The following is a 17,533-nucleotide window of genomic DNA, read 5'->3' as shown; positions in this document are numbered from 1 at the left end:
AATGCCTCACTGTTGGAATACTCATATTGGTGGCTGGCACCAGACATAAATAGCCAAGCCCTTATAGTAGAGGCTGTCTGTGCCACCTCATTGGAGGCACTACTCAACCACCTATACAAGGGTGAGCATTCTGTCTTCTGGTATACCGCCTCAATGACCCCTGTCAAGAGGATCTGTGACATGTACCTCAAATGTCTGTACCCATGCCCAGATACCTGGTCCCCAGATACCCCTCTCAGGAAACCCAACACTCCAACATTTCCATCGGCTCCTTGATTCGGGCCTATTATAAAATACCTACCTACCTAGTGGATGGGGGGCAACTTAAACCCTTCCAGGAGCTCCAAACAGAGCACCATTACATGCTTTCAAGGCCCAATTCCAAGTCAGTTTTTAACTGATGTAAGACAATTATCTTCGCTGTTTCTCTTCTGTGCTTGTTTACTGAACAACAATCATAAAAAATAATGAATAAAAACATTTTCAAAAGTATTCAACAAGATGTTAAACCGCAGACTGTGGCTTACTAAATTCTTTTCCTTAAAGATGGAAAATACTTTACAGGTAAAGAAATATAAAATATTTCCCCCATGGATTGTATTCATATACACATGAAAGTCTCCTCACCACAAGAATATGGGTGGGGACCATCTTATTTCAGGTTTCCAACTCCTGTTTGGCATTCACCCAAGCAATTTAGATGGAAAGGAGACACTAAACCTACAAGTAGGCAAGAAGCCTTATTAACAACTGTTTTCCCCTCTCAACACTCTTACACATTAGTATGTATGTATGTTTGTATAATTTTAAATAAATACAGTTACATTCAATATTAAGTGCTAAGTGTTAAAGAGACAATAGAATGGAAGTCCCTGCCCTGTAGAACTTACAGACTAAGTGGGTGGGTAGCTTAGAGACACAAATAGGTGGATATAGTGTTGTCTCTGCATTATAATACCAAGATAGATTCAAATGTTATACAAGAGCTCCAAGAGGTAGGCTGTGAGATTATGTCTGACTTGATTCTCTCCAGAGGAATTCAGGGATGGCATTCCAAATGTAAGAATAAGCAAGCCAGAAAAGTTTCATATTGTAAACAGTTGTGGGTGGTGCAAGCAGGTGGTGGCTCTGACAGGCAGAGGAGTCCACCAGGAATGTATGGAGACACAAGAGAAGAGATATTGAGGTGTAGAGTAATGAAGGACCTTTAAAGTCAGGATAATTCTAGCCGCAGAATTTAAAGGAACTCATCTACAAAAATTCACAAGCACTTTTCCCCCATATAATTATAGTGGGAAGAATTCTCTAGAGCAGAGATTGGCTATTGGGTAGCCCCTATGTGGTCTGGCAGCCTACAGTACAGTACACCTGGTTTTAATGCTATAGCTAAAACATCACTTCAAGCCAAGAACTAAAAAATAATGCAAGTGTAGAGGCTGATACTCAACCTGCCACAGTCAGGTATATTTTCACAAAACGTTGGATATTTAAGTACACTGTAATGCACATATTAAAATTTTGCTGGCATAAGGCATCTAAAAAAATTCACCAGCACTTTTTTCCCTTATAATTATAGTGGGAAAAATTCTCTAGCGTAGGGATCCCTAACCTTTTTTACACATGAGTCGCATTCAAATGTAAACAGATTTGGGGAGCAAAATCAGCACAAGAAGTTTCTGAAAAAAAAGTGGTATATGGTAGCCCCTATGTAGACTGGCAGCCTACAGGAGGCTCTATTTTTCCGTACACCTGGTTTTTATGCAACCAAAACTTGCCTTTAAGCAATGAATTAAAAAATAAGCACCTGCTTATTGTTGCAACTAGGAGCAGCATCCAGTGTTGGATTGGAGGGATCTCATGACCCACCGCAACAGGGACACGCACACAACTCCCCCAGCTCCGACCCCTGCTCCACCAACTCTATGGGCCCCCTGCGTAGGGTTGCCACCTTTTCTGGGGGAAAAATACCGGCCTTCCTATATATTTATCCTTTTTCCCTTTTAATAACTTTGGGATCACCCATCATTTTGACTGGCCAGGCCACCCTACCCCTGCGTCAGCCACAATGAATTGCAACCCCCTCTGCCAGCCTCCCCCCTGCCCAGGGTTGCCACCTTTTCTGGAATAAAATAGCTTCCTTCCTATATTTTTATGGTTTCTTCCTATAAATAACATTGGCATAAAGCAAGATTTTTACCAGCCAGGTGGTAACCCTAGCCCCGCCAGAGCATACTTGCTTTTCTCCTATCGATCGAAGCAGAGGGGAGTCCAGGGAGCGCTGAGTTTCAGGCAAGAGGGGGGAGTGGGTCAGTCCAATCCTTCCAACATCCAAGGGCTTGATGAGGAACATGTTGCTCTTGAGCCACTGGGGACCACTACTCTGGAGAATTTATACCAGGGGTGGCCAAAAGGTATATAGGGATCTACCAGTAGACCTTTAGCTGGTGAACAGTAGATCTCAAGACACTGTCAACAAACAGCTTGTCTAAATGAACCTCCTATTTTATTCTTTTCATTCATATATTGATGTTAATGTCACATAAGAGATAGGTGTTTGCAGGGCCGCTTTAACAATGCAAGTTAAGGAGCGTCTGCCCAGGGCCCACTGCACTGAAAAATAGAGGGGGTGGGGAGACGCAGGGAGGGGACGCACACAGGGAGGGAGATGGAAGGAGGGGACACAGGGACGGAGGAAGATGAAGGGAGTGGGCGCACACAGGGAGGGAGGCCACACACGCAGGGAGGAAGACGGAAATAGGGGACACAGGGAGGAAGGAAGATGGAGGGAGGGGACGCACACAGGGAGGAAGATGCAGGGAGGAAACACGGGGAGGCGGGACCGGTTTCAAAAAGTTTCTGGTGCGCTGCGCGTGCCAGGGGTATGGGGGCCCGCTAGTTGACTCTTTGCCCAGGGCCACCAAGGCCCTGGGTGTTTGTTAAATATATAATGAATAAAGTACCCCCTCTTGTAAAATATAAGGATATTATAAGTTACCGAGGAGTTTCATGACCATATAAAAACACGAGGCCGAAGGCCGAGTGTTTTTATACAGGTCATGGAACTCCGAGGTAACTTCTAATATCCTCATATTTTACAACTGGGGGTACTTTATTAATTATAATACACAAATTTTAGTGAGTCATGTGACAGAAATTACATCACTACTCACCGTTTATAACTGATGACATCACTACTCACCGTTTATAAGGATATAATTTACAAGATATTCATGGCTTTTGTGTATTATAGCTATATACATTTATAAATCAATATAATATTGAAGTAATATTTTCCATGGAACAGAATGCTGTAGATCATAATGGGACAATATCACTAAAAGTAGACCTCGTATTAGTAAAGGTATGGGCACTCCTGATTTACACCATAAAGAAGTAACCACTATATGAAATTAGCACGTAGGAGATTACATAGATAATGAGATACAAAAGTGGAAATTCATCAGCCTAGACATGATTACATTTCTCTAAACAAAAATGTGTTCTTGAGCTCATTGTAAATTGAAGAAATTTCAGAGGATTAAATCCAGAGAAGCATTGCCCAGGAGTAACACCTTGTGCGCCCCTGATTGGTTAAAATAAGAAAGATTTAGCAGACATTTCATTCTCGTGCTCGTTTGTGGCGCGCACAATGGTATCGTCTTGACCAGCAATCCTATGACCATTAACCCGCCCATACAACAGGTGGCGCTGCCTTGCTGAGGTGCGTGGGGGGGATTGGCTCTATGTTTAGTAAAGAGGAGGGGGGATTGACTCTGTGGTTAGTAAGGAGGGGGAGTCCGGAAAGGAACAGGGTGGAGTCGAGAGGGGAGAAAAGAAAACACAAGTAAAAGGGAGGGTGAAAACATTAGGAAGTAAAGCTAAAATTGCGACATACTGATAGTGTGACGGAGCAGCCGAGAGGAGCTTGCAAATAACAGTCAAGGTGCGCTTAGTTGAGTGACTATTTTATCTGTTTGGGGTACAAGTGTAGTTTGCTGTTCGCTCATACTGAAACGTGTGTATCAATCAGTGCGTCGTGTTAAGTTAATTGTGCTTCCTGGCGAGTCATACGTGCTGGGTCCGTTTTATTGCTGCAGATATTGGGTGTGTGTTTGCTAAATATACATTTAGTGGCTTGTTATGTTTCTTTATTTAGAGAGCTAATACAGGCTGTTAACATGTGCTAGGAGCAGACCTGCTTGTGGCTTTGCTTCTCTGGAATATGCTAATTAACGCATGCATTAAATAAATACGTTGCATGGTCCATAATCCATCCCATTAGTGGCCAATTGTACTACATTATAGTTTTATACCTCCATGTTTGCTTTAATCCATCATCTATAGTCACTTACATTTTATAAGATGTGGAAAATCAAATGGACCCTTTGTGTCAGTTCCTTTTCCTGCCCACAAGGCTTTATTGTACATCCATCAATTGAATGCAGAGCTACAGAGCCATCCTATTAGCAGTTGCAGGGGAAATGATAGATTTGCAGAACTGCATTGCTTTTAATGGTCACAGGGATCATTTTATGAAAGGAAGCTCCGCTGATTGCTGTCACGTCAAATGGATAGTAAGAGAAAGGTTGAGTTTTTATGATGTGCAAGAAGGGGGGAAAGGGTTATGCAGTAAAACTCGAATAGGCGTTGGCTGTTCTGATTGAGCGAGTAAAAAGCTTAAAAGGTATATACTTTCTTGAGTTATCATTTCCATTACGATGGGTTGCAGTCACAGACACATCGGGTTTTCCCTGCCCTTACTTGTTGATTTTATCTGGTTACTTTAAAAGCCTACCACCACACCCATGGTTCATTACCCAAAGAATTAAAGGAAATTGGTAAATGACACACATGAAAATCCTAAAATGTCCACAACTCATTTATGTGAGAAATTGCCAGGATTTAACACTTTCCTTATAAAAGCTTCCTCTGCAGACGACCGCCATAATGTTTTAATAATGTATTCACAGAACTATAGGATGTGGTTCTGCACACCTACTCCATTGACTGCAATCCAATACTAGGATATCTGTCACTGAGGACAAGTAGATGACGGCTGGTAGATCATCCATCTTCACTAACAACAGGGTTCATTTCTGAATCGCTGCTTTTTTGTAAAATGTCTCTCTGGTTTAGTGAATCTCAAAGTCTCAGCAGCAGAGCCAACCCTCCATGTTTTTTTGCAGGCTGAGAGAAGTGGATTCATTCTGTGCCCCAGCTCTTTTGACCTGCAAAAAGTACAGCTTCCAAGCACACACGACGGAGCAGAGGTCGCCTTGAAAATGCCTGCTTTTGTGTTTTAAGGCCGATCTTCAGTGTGTGCCTGCACGCAAGCAGAAGCTGCGCAGATCAACAACGGAGCTGGGGCAGGGGGCAGATCCGCCTGCAAAAAAACAACTTTTTTTGTATCTCGTTTGGAATTTTCCTTGATCATGGCACAACGTTTTTGTGAAATGATTGTGGTGGCTACATTGCTCTTATGTTAAGGTTCAAATATAGTGAGGTTTAAGTTCAACAGGACTGGCTGCAATCCAGCCTAGCTGTGAGAATTATATTCTGTCAGATGGTTGCTGTTGGACGTGGATGAAAACTGTTTTGGATAACCTTTTCCACAGTGTATAGTGTATATCACTATATGATCTAAGAGAGAAGATAACGCTATGACCGAGACGAGAGAGGCGAGTTTATCCGCCGACCGGTTAGTCCAAATTCTTCGCTCTGGCAACGGCAAACATTCAATGCAACACAGTGCGTGACCATAGGGACTTCCGGAACATCATCCTCGGTGGAACCAAGTTTTTAAAACCAAATACAGCTTTATTGAAGTATTTAAAATACAAATAGTGGGCAGGGGAATATGTAGTTTAACGTGTTTCGTGACTGCTAAGTCACTTCATCAGAAGATCTATATTTGATCCCCAGATTAAAGGGCTGTTTTTTGGACTCTTCCACTGAACATTCTTCAGCAGATGCCGTTGTCAGAATTTTCTCTAGTAACTGTTTCTCAGTCTGTGCGTGTATTTACTAATCCTACTTCTGTGGTATTAGATTCTATTGGTCTAGAGATGCACTCTAGATCCTGGCTATTTTTTATTCCTTCAATGTTTCTTGTTTCCAGTGCATTCAGATAACAGTGCACATATCTACAATCTGTCTTTGTGCTTTCTATTTATATTTTGCTATTTTTTTCACAGATGGTCTTTTATACATGTGGCCCTAATGAAGCTATGGTGGTATCAGGTACAGTTCCATACACTATATATAGTGATGTGCGGGAGACTTGTTTGGCACGCTTCACATTGTTGTTGCTCCTGCTCTTTGAACACAGTCCCAAATTCTTTTTGGTATATCAAGCAATAAACATCAGCTTTAAGTACTGAAACATTTTATCACCTCTTGTCATTACTTTATTGGATACACTGTGCAATATTTCTGCATGGGTTTGCCCATTTAAACTTTTAATTTAGAAAAGCTTCAGTTAATCAGGGATGAAAGGCCATGTAATGACTGCTTGGTTTCAGTTGCTCTTTTGGTGGCTTTTTCGAGCTGATTCTTGCACCTTTGTCACCTTGACTCTCGCGCTCTCTCATTCTGGAGCCACTTGGCTCCCTAGTGTGTCATTCCACTCTTTATTCATGCATCAACTCTCAGTTATGCCAGTAAGACAGTCTGGTGTATTAGGAACTTTCGTAAATGAGGTCCATGGTGCCTATGCTAGTGACACATTCCAAGTTTATCACTTATTTCAGTTTACCCATATTTAAGGATTAGAGATACATGTCATTCCTTCTTTCACCTGTATACCTCTTTAGGTTTCTGCCGGAGTCCTCCTGTAATGGTTGCTGGTGGCCGTGTATTTGTCCTTCCATGTGTACAGCAGATACAGAGGTGAGATATATTTTTCTCTATATTTGTGTGTAAAGATATCTAGACCGGCAAACAATATCTTTTTAACCTTCTAGGATCTCCCTGAACACACTGACACTAAATGTTAAGAGTGAGAAGGTTTACACACGTCATGGAGTGCCCATTTCTGTGACTGGTATTGCTCAGGTAAGTGACAGGTACTGTTTATAATAAAATCAATTCTGACACTTTCAGCAAAGCTTTGGTTTCTTCTACATCTGCACTCCATCCCAAATATTTTCTTCCTGCTTTGTGACACTTTCTTGCTACTTTGCTCAGTTTATCCCATTAATTTCTTCTTCGTGGCAACTACAGGTGAAGATTCAGGGGCAAAATAAGGAAATGCTTGCAGCTGCATGCCAGATGTTTCTTGGTAAGACTGAGAATGAAGTGACACAGATTTCTCTTGAAACCTTGGAGGGCCACCAGCGTGCCATCATGGCTCACATGACTGTTGAGGTAAGATTGAGGGATGCAGGATTGTGAATTGATATTATGATTGGTGTAAGTAACTGGTTCATGGTTTTGCCAGCATTTAAATCAAAAAAGAATAGGATTTTGAGACAGTCCATGCTTTTACATTTGTGTCTTTAAAGAAACACAGGGATTGTTCCTCAATGAAAAGGTAAAATGTGTTGGTCACATAATCTATGTTTAAAAATGTATGGGGTATTTGGTGAGGGAAGCGGCAATATATTGTTAAAGTGTGATCATTGAGAATTTACAGATTTACATATTAGTGGTGGTTATTTTCTATTTGCTCCAAGATAGGAGCAAAAAACATGAAAAATGGGTGGTGTCATTGCAATTTTTCAACTTTGTGTGGGAATGTGCAACTTCATAATTTCACATTCCTCTATTACAGTGGATTTTAAACTTTTTGCTCTAAGACCCCCTTACATATAATCAAGGCATCTGCAATTGCTCACGCCAATGAGCAAGCAATTGCAAAGTAGAGTCACATTTAGATCCTCCTCTTTTTTTATTCTCATCTACAAAGTATTTAATTGTGATATTGATATTACCAATTTCCTGTTATGTTTATAGGAAATCTACAAAGACAGACAGAAATTTTCAGAACAAGTTTTTAAAGTGGCCTCATCTGACCTTGTGAACATGGGGATCAGTGTGGTTAGTTACACACTTAAAGATATACATGATGACCAGGTAAAGGAATAGTATATAAATATGGGTTTCTTGTGGGCATGGTGCTCAACAAAGCTTGTGAATAATAAAGACAACTATGCTTGGCTTCTGATCCCATCAGGATTATCTACACTCTCTGGGAAAGGCACGGACAGCTCAGGTGCAGAAGGATGCTAGAATTGGAGAGGCTCGGGCTAAGAGAGATGCTGGCATCAAGGTAAAGATTAAGTAGTAAATGTTTGCGACCCTGAGACTGAAGAAAATTACTTGAAATAGTTGCATTGGTTGGCGACTGTCCTGTAGTAATAGGATATTGTGTTTTGCAGGAAGCTCAGGCAATGCAGGAGAAGGTTTCTTCCCAGTATGTGAACGAAATAGAAATGGCAAAAGCTCAGAGAGACTTTGAGCTGAAAAAAGCAGCATATGACGCTGAAGTCAATAGCAGGAAAGCAGAAAGTGATTTGGCTTTTCAACTACAGGTAGGTGTCACATTTCATAGCGAAGATAGGATTTATATCATTTTATCCTTCACTGTATGTGTTCCAGTATACCCCCTTTTTTCAACAGGGCTTGTGCTAAACATACTTTTCACTTTTCTTAGCTGTAGGATATTACTTAAGGCTGTTTCTCTCGCTCCATAAAAAGAAAGAGGACAGTTTTGTGTCTATGTCCCTGCCAGAATTTCACAACACAGGTTAGTGACATGCCATTTTGCCATATATCAGGTGGCAAAGACCAAACAAAAGATTGAGGAGCAGAAGGTCCAGGTGCAAGTTGTGGAGAGGGCACAACAGATTCTGCTTCAGGATCAAGAAATCAACCGTAGGGAGAAGGAGCTAGAAGCCAAAGTAAAGAAACCAGCAGATGCAGAGCGTTACCGTCTGGAGAAGTTGGCCGAGGCTGAGAGGTATAGTTTTGAGAGCAGTTGATGGAAAATATAAATTAAGAATGTTCTTTTTTTTTTTTTAAATTTATAAATTTAAGAATGTATTCATGGTTTATATTTAAATGTAACACTTACCCTAACAATGCTCCTTTCACTGTGTGTACTCTACAGTACTTAAAACCAAGTGTCTTCATATCTCTTTTCCCCTGCCCCTCCTTTCTTCAGAATGAAACTCGTCACTGAGGCAGAGGCAGAAGCTGAAGCAATCCGGGTAAATAAGTAACTGGCAATTTAAAAATGAATTTCAGAAGCCTTTAAAGAGGTTGTTCACATTCCAAACACTTTTTTCAGTTTAATTGTTTTTAGATTGTTCCCCAGCAATAAAGACTCTTTTCAGTTGCTTTCCATCTTTATTTTTAATCGTATTTACAAAATTGAAGTTTAAAGTTTTAAATTTCCTATTTCAGGTGTGTCAGTCTGGCAACTCAGTGATCCAGTAGCAGATTCTGAACTGTTACAATTTTGCAACATTTAGTTGATACATTTCTCAGCAGCATCTCGGGAGTATTTGCTACTATTGTATCAATTCTAACAGCTGCCAGGGAATTCTGCTCAGCAGGGACAAAGATAGCAAATGTCTCAACGAAATGTATCAATTTAAACAGTTAAAGAGTCGGCGAACCCCCCTCCCAGAGCTGCTTTAGAAGGTGAAAATTGAAGCTTTACATTTCAATTTATAGTGTCAGACTGGGACACCAGGGGCCCACCCTAAAACCTTAGACCAGGGGTCCACCAAAGAACCATAGACCAGGGGCCCACTCTCAGTACTATTATTATTCTTCTCCTCACTCAACCTCTATTCTCCTAGTCTCTATTCTTTACATACTATAATCTATTATTCCATATATTTAACCTCTTTGTTCTTAAAGAAATAGGAAATAGCCATGAAATAGGCCAAATTTTTAGCAGCTCAAGGGCCCTCTGACACCTGGGCCCACAGGGAGTTTTCCTTGTATCCTGATGGGCCAGTCTGACACTGAATTTATAAGATAGTTATTGGAAAAATTTGGAGAACAATCTGAAGCCAACTGAACTGAAAATGTGTTTGAAGGTGATCAGTTTTCTTTTTTTTTACATTGCTTGTATCATCTTATTTCCTTGTTATTTCTTTATGTAGGTGAAAGGAGAGGCCCGTGCCTATGCTATTGAAGTCAAAGCTCGGGCTGATGCAGAGCAAATGGCAAAGAAGGCTGAAGCTTTCCAAGAATATCAGGATGCAGCCATAGTGGATATGTTGCTGGAGAAGCTGCCTGAGGTATTCCAAGCTTTTTTTCTTAAGGTTATTGTCCTGTATAGTACTGTATTGCTTTTTGATCCTATGTAAATGTAGCCCAAAACTACTTCTGTCTGTCTTGTTATTGATAAAAGGAACTGCAGAGGCGGTCTAGAACTAGCACAACTGCAGTATGTTACAGTAACAGTGTGTTACTGTGAGATTTTTTTTATATTTTGTATAATAATATGGCATTGGTTTGCATGGCACACTAAGAGATGAACATGTAAGGGCCTAAATCTTGGTCACCCTACTTTCCAGAGAATTTGTGCCACCAGCCATAGAATGCAGAGAGTCTTCAGGTCTCTGTATCCTTCACTTCTAAATGAAACTAGTTGAGTGGGATGTTGAATTACAGTGTGAGCCTAAAGCTGTGGGGAAGTGGTCCCAGGGTACACAGAATATCATTGTTGATGTTGATCTCATTATCCGATGAACAGAGTTCTTTAGCAGGTTAAAGTCAATTTATAATACACTTTCCCAACTCTGTGAACCACTGCATTATCCTTGCCACGCTTGGCGGAAATTGAAAAAAGGCTATTTGGCACAGGTTAAATTACTGGATAACAGATAACATGTTCTTCAGAGCCTATCTGCTGTGTAACGAGCCTTTTCTCTTTTGAATGGCTGCCCCATTGAACACAGCAGCTTATTTATATAAACAATAGTAGTGTTTCTGAAGCATAAAACAGCACTTTAATAGTGCAGGGCAACACTGCATTATATTTTTATTACTTTAAAACAATTTAATGTTTTGAAGTTTCTGTTCCTTTAATATCTAAATTAATAGAAGCAAACAAACTGAACAGTTTTATCCCATGTGGCCCCCCTTCAAGTTGCTGACTAAAGGTGCCCATACATGGAGAAATCCGCTCGTTTGGCGATGTCGCCAAACGAGCGGATCTCCCTCCGATATGCCCACCTTGAGGTGGGCAATATCGGCTGATCCGATCGTGGGCCCAACGATCGGATCCTAACGATGCCCAAACGGGCGGTCGGATCGCGGGACCGCATCAACGAATAGATGCGGCCGCGATCCGACGGGATTTTCTGTCCCGTCCGATCGAGATCTGGCCGACTTTTGGCCAGATCTCGATCGGTGAAGCCCGTCGTGGGGCCCCATACACGGGCCAATAAGCTGCCGACACGGTCTTTCGGCAGCTTTTATCGGCCCGTGTATGGCCACCTTAACAGAGAGATGTAAAGCAGGAAGTAGTTTTCTGGCGATTATGATAGACATCCAGAAAAATGCAAAAAAAAAAAAAAAATGTAAAAATGCAGAAAATGTAAAGTTTGGTGAAACCTTTTGTTGGCTAACTGAATGAGTAACAATTGCAAGCTTTGGAGCACACAGCTTTCAACTGTTGCTCATAAAGTTTTAGCCAATAAAAGGTGTCACCAAACTCTACATTTTTGAATAACTAACTGTATTGGAAACTTTTTTTTTTTTTTTATTCACCTTTTTTTGTTTTTGGTTTTTTTTTTTAAACTGAACTGTTCCTTTAAGAGCAGCAAAGAAAACCTTGTTTTTTTGTTTGTTTTTTTTCAATATTTTATGAAATCTGAATTATTTTCAGTAAAATTACTTGGTTTCTATAAAAATTAAAAAAATATATAAAATAAAGATTTTACAAAATGTTTATATTAAATGGTATTATTACCAGAGTACTGTGGGAGTGAAATAATTGATGTTTCTGTTACAAGCAAATGTAGGTCAGGCATACAAAGTCAGCAACATGCAGGAAATCATGTTTTTTTTATAAGGTGGCGGTAGTGCATGATGGCAACATGAAAGTGCTTTTTGTATAGCTATGTCAGATCTAGTTATCATTTACATCCATTTTTTATGGCACTATAGGTATGGGATCAGTTATACAGAAATCTCCGAATTACAGGAAGGCCATCCCTCATCGTATTCAAATAACCCATTTTTTTTTTTTAAATGAATTGTTGAGCTCAACTAAGGTACAATTATTCCTTATTGGAGACAAAACAATCCTATTGTTTTTATTTAAGTTTTTTTTTTTTTGTTATTTAATAACTAAATTGTTTTCAAGTAGACTTAAGGTATGGAGATCCGAATTATTGAAAGATCCCTTAGCCCATGCCATAGCATTCTGGATTACCTGTAGTAACATTCCTGTAATTGATATAGCTAATATTTATGCATAGGTACATCTCCACTAAATTCACAAATCTGTGGCATCCATTATTGGTAGTTACTTAAAATGCTGCTTTCCGGTATGCACTATTCTCTGCCCTCACTAAAATTATACCTGTTTACTGTCTCTTAACCTCTGCCCTTTTTATTTTGCAATGTTCTATTTGGTTTTTGTACTGGTTTGTGTACATATACATAACTGACTTGTGTCAATCAAATGGGATACTAATGGTGTTGTGCAAGATGCTATCCATACCATGAAAACTTGCACAACTTGCAGGTGATTTCTGAAACGTCAGAACTAATCTGCACTAATGTCAGTGCATTGAGTGCAAGTTGTGATAAATTCAGGCTGATGCATACGTTTGAACTGGAATTGTGGGTAAAAAAATCAGTTTATGGACTTGCTTCATAAACGAGCCCTCTGGTGTGTTTTGTTGAACGCATAGGAGGTATAAGGAGTATATTGCCTAAATCGCAAAATAAATTGTAGCTCAGTCTGGCATTCGTATGCAATCTAAACTACAGATTTGCAAAGTATGAACCACATCTAATCAGCCATAGCAACTATTCAGATTTACTTTCAACCGGTGACTGGTATCATCTGATTTCTTGCTCTGGTAACTAGATCTGGTGCAATATTTGCAATGAAGCTGTTACACTGATAAACACAGCAAAAAAACATTGATGTTTCCACAACTGTGCTTCAAATAGAGAATGAGATAGTTTGCATCTGTTCTCTGTCCATAGTATTTTTCAAGGGAAAATAGTGCAAACTGCATGCACACCATTTCTCAAGCTCTGACTTTGTTTTGTGATTACCTTTGATATTAAATTTCAGGTTGCTGAAGCGATAAGCAAGCCAATGACACGGGTGAGGAAAATTAAGATGGTCTCCAGTGGTGGAAGTGAGGTTGGAGCAGCCAAGATTACTGGTGAAATGCTGGACATCCTCAGTCGACTTCCTGAGACAGTGGAGAAACTGACTGGCATTAATATCAATCAGGTATGTTCTTGGCCATTTTATCCTTGCTGGGACTTTTGATTAAAATAAATGTGATTTGCAATTTGCATAGCATAACATTGTGGGTATATAAAATAGGCCTCAAGCCTGCAAGCACAAGACACCAATATTTTATAATTGGCTGTCCAGCAATATGTATTGCATGCATAATTTCACATATATTTTCTGAAATGTATGGATGTGCTACTATCACATAAATACCTTATGATACAGGTTCCTGCAACTTGTTGGTTGTCGGCTGAATCCCAAACTGAACCAAACCGTAATTTGTATTTATAAATTGGCAAAATCCTGGGGGGGGGGGAGGGGATTGGTAGCAGGCAACAAAAAAAAATGGTCACATTACATTGTCATGTGGTGTAAAGTCACATGTTTTGAAAGGTTCAGATTCAGTTCATCCAGGAACTAGGATTCAGTCCCTGATCCTGCTGAAAAATACAGAAGAAACAAATACAGGCTTCCATGCACACCCTAATGTAGAAGGAAATGTTAGCATAAACACAAAATACTCCCATGTGAAACCATATAGAAATGAAAAGCATCTGCCCCAATGGCTACAGATTTGGCTGATTATGTAGTATAGCAGTGTAGAGTGTGAGTAACGTTCAAGAGGTTTGTCTATGTTTAGTACATCATATGCATTTGTACTATGTATTATACTTTTATATGGTACTATTTATAAGTGAGTAAATGGTAATTGTAGTCTCCATATTAACTGTGCAAACCATACTAATGAGTTTTTTTTTTTTCCTGTTTTTTAGACTGGGAATAAAAAACCAGGACGGATGTCGTAGTATTTGAATAAGAAAATTATGCAGTTCCTCTGTGCCTCTGTCTTTCAATTTTTTGTTTTCCAAATCTTGGCAGTTCTATTTTAAATTGTTCTGAGTTTTTATTTCCATGCCATACAATGTAATTATTTGTTTTATATATTCATATGTACATTTTAAAATTTCTGTTCTATACCTTATACATTCTTACGTTGGGTCAATTTACCTCATAAGCCTTGAACCAAAATATCTCCCTATAACCTGCATGTGTGTAGCATGAAAGTGCTAAAAGTAAAATCCCTTTGATCCTTTCAAAACTTGACTATGCCGTTATTGCTTTCCAATACACCAAGGAGTTCATTGTACTTTGATTTTCAACAAAAGTCATTGCATAGATCTGGCTGTATACCTGATATTAAAGAAATCACTGATATATAGGTAACAGAATACTGTGTATTTAGAGAAATGATGTGCAGCCACAGGCAGAAGCTTTGCAGCTAACCCCAACTAGAGAGCCATGTGTTGAACATGTAGATCATCAAAAGATTGTATATTCTCAGCAACTTATCACCTTAAAAAAGGACACAGCGGGGTACAATCACCAATTTGATATATTTTATTAATTTAAAAGAAGAAAAGTAAAACCCTGTATGTCTTTGTATTCTAGAATTTACACTGCTGCCAATAATTAACTAAAAACATCTAAAGTGCCTGTGCTTATCTATATGAAGATCACCAAAGTGCTATGTGCTAAATTATATCATACGGTCAAATTAATTAGACTGCAATTCATTAAACATTCTAATACATCAATTTTAATTAATAGTGATACTTTATAAAAAAAAAAACACCAATTGAATTCAATTAATAAGACCAATTTTAAAATTATTACCTATGTGATTAATTCGGTTCTCCTATGGCCTGTTATAATACAAGGTATCAAAGATAGAGACAAACCTCTAAAGTGCGTTAGTGCTAATTAATTAACCACCATAATAACCCCCAGGGGATTTAATTAACAAAAATAAATAAATAAATTCTGTGTATAAGTTCCGCAATAGCTAAGGTAAAATTATTGAAAAACACAAGCTCCTTTCACAGGACTTACTGTGAAGGATAAATTGTATCAACCTTATCAGTTGATTGGCAGGATATACAATGTAACAACAGATTCAAGAATTGTATCACATTCACACTTGTAATATATTAAGATTAGAATTGGAAGAAAGAGATAGTGGTGGAGTCATCCAGTTTGTTACTGTCTGGTCATTTTGCTATCTAGACTCTGGGATTACCACAAGTAAAGAAGGCAGAATGTGGGGAACTGTGGTCTCAATAATACCTTTTCTAACTTGAATTTTCTTCTGTCTTTCCTAAAAAAACACAAATTCCCCACGTCTTGTGAAAAGAAAGAAAGGATAACTCCTGTAATTAATTTAAAAGAGTAAGGATAAGAGATCTATTTAAAATTCAATAATAGAGAGAGTGCGAGTGAACCACGCCGACGTGCGTTTCGTAAAAGCTTTGTCAAGGCTGTCACTATTAATTAAAATTGATGTATTAGAATGTTTAATGAATTGCAGACTGTATAATATAATTTAGCACATAGCACTTTGTTGATCTTTATATAGATAAGCACAGGCACTTTAGAGGTTTTTAGTTAATTATTGGCAGCAGTGTAAACTCTTAAGTGATTCTAGAACACAAAGACATACGGGGTTTTACTTTTCTTTTCTCTTTTTAAATTAATAGAACATGTAGATCAGTTAGTTAGCTAACTAGAGTCTTGTAGGCTGGATATTTTGTTTTCAAGATATTTTAATGTCTCCCAGCCTGCTCAAACTCTGGATCATATCATTTTATTATCATCTGGCCCTCGAACATAGTATATAATAAGTACAGAATCAGCACGCTATCTGAAAGCAATTTGAAAGCACTGTTTTACAATAGAATGCAAAGATAAAATGTTAGCCTATATCATGTGTTTGGCCACTCAAAGCCCCGGGTGTTTTGGTGTGCATAGCAACTGCAGTGGTGTTTAACCCTTTGTTTGCTAGTACTGCTTAAATCTTGCTTCACTATATATTGCCAATAAACATGCAGCATGGCAGACAACAAAATGTAACCCAGAAATGTAACATCTACAGCAGCATCGGCAGACAGGTGGGCCCAGACACAGCCATAGAATTTGCCTTCTGCAATAAGCATATGGATAAAGTGGGTTTAAAAAATGAGGTTGATAAAACCAGTGTAGCTTTGTTAGGAAAGCAGATCATTTGACTAATTGTCATGCATGTGATTACTTTCTCTTGTAGATGTAAGCACTACATATACAAATATTCAATGCTGTTTTGATAAAAGTGTGTGTATGTATGTATATGTGTATGTGTATATATATATATATATATATATATATATATATATATATATATATATATATCTCTATCTACGCCCTTTCTAGCTATCCAGCTTGCATCCCTCTACCAAGCTTTACGTGGTTATTCTGATGTGCCAGTCCCTAGATGGTTGTTAAATTGTTCCATTATAATTGTTAGTGGTTAATGTAATAGCAGGCCCCAAGTTTGTAACCCATACCAGCAGAATTTATCTTTCAAATAGCAGACTACATGATTTAAATGCTACCTGTTGTTCTGTTGCTGTGGATTAGAACTGGAGCAGACATTTTATCCTCCCACCTATGGGGCAGATTTATCAAAAATCAACCTTTTTTCCTTGCCACAAGTTTTTCATCAGGCTAGACATCTTTGTTTTTTGGGCATTAACTATAATATTGAGTTGTTTTTTCCCATGCAAAAGCACTTGCCTTTCTAACTAAATGCTAAATAGAAGAATCGTGGTCAAGGGTGTTTTTTGCCTGGATACATAGTTCTATGGATTTCAAAACAAAACGTTTGCTAAAAGAAGTGGAAAACAGTTTTTCAAAACAGCAGGAAAAAAATGTTTATTCAAAATCAAGAGAGGTCAAAAGACAACTCAATCTTTGATAAATCTGCTCTTAAATATTTTACTGTGTGCAAATCTACATTATTACATGATTATTCTACACTTTTGCGTTGTCCCTGTGAATCGTGTCCCTGTAGCTCAGTAAGTTTGGTGCCTTATAACAGAGTATATCTTTACAAATAAGAACTTGTATTTCAATAAAAACTGTTAGTGTGGTTATACTGTTGCTGCCAATCCTTTAATTATTATCAGTTCTGACAATGCATTAAGGGGAGTGTTACCTACAGTTGGTTACAGTATCCTACATATAATTGGAGTTGTTGAAGTATACATTTATAGTACA

At 38.7% G+C, this 17,533-nt stretch overlaps 1 protein-coding gene across 2 annotated transcripts; it reads left to right on the top strand.

Moving 5' to 3' along the window:
• Positions 1-3,781: 3,781 nt before the first annotated feature.
• flot1.L (flotillin 1 L homeolog) lies at positions 3,782-14,543 on the top strand. 2 transcript variants are annotated; one of them, XM_041571940.1, is made up of 13 exons: positions 3,782-3,952; positions 6,195-6,240; positions 6,813-6,888; positions 6,963-7,053; positions 7,222-7,365; positions 7,954-8,073; positions 8,174-8,269; positions 8,379-8,531; positions 8,778-8,959; positions 9,164-9,209; positions 10,116-10,253; positions 13,274-13,438; positions 14,218-14,543. In XM_041571940.1, exons 2-13 carry the CDS (start codon positions 6,195-6,197, stop codon positions 14,248-14,250), a joined length of 1,290 nt encoding a protein of 429 aa, XP_041427874.1. In that variant the 5' UTR covers positions 3,782-3,952; the 3' UTR covers positions 14,251-14,543.
• Positions 14,544-17,533: the final 2,990 nt, after the last annotated feature.

This window comes from Xenopus laevis, chromosome 8L, assembly GCF_017654675.1.
Source record: "Xenopus laevis strain J_2021 chromosome 8L, Xenopus_laevis_v10.1, whole genome shotgun sequence".
Lineage (NCBI taxonomy): Eukaryota > Metazoa > Chordata > Amphibia > Anura > Pipidae > Xenopus > Xenopus laevis.
Note: the sequence above shows the minus strand (reverse complement) of the source record. Positions and strands in the feature narration are given on the sequence as shown.

What these genes read in the sequence shown, in the direction of transcription:
- flot1.L (XM_041571940.1), top strand. Translation starts at nt 6,195, where the DNA reads ATGGTCTTTTATACATGTGGCCCTAATGAAGCTATGGTGGTATCAG. An exon ending in ATTTGGCTTTTCAACTACAG is followed by an intron (nt 8,532 to 8,777) that starts GTAGGTGTCACA and finishes GCCATATATCAG; the next exon opens with GTGGCAAAGACCAAACAAAA. An exon ending in TGCTGGAGAAGCTGCCTGAG is followed by an intron (nt 10,254 to 13,273) that starts GTATTCCAAGCT and finishes ATTAAATTTCAG; the next exon opens with GTTGCTGAAGCGATAAGCAA.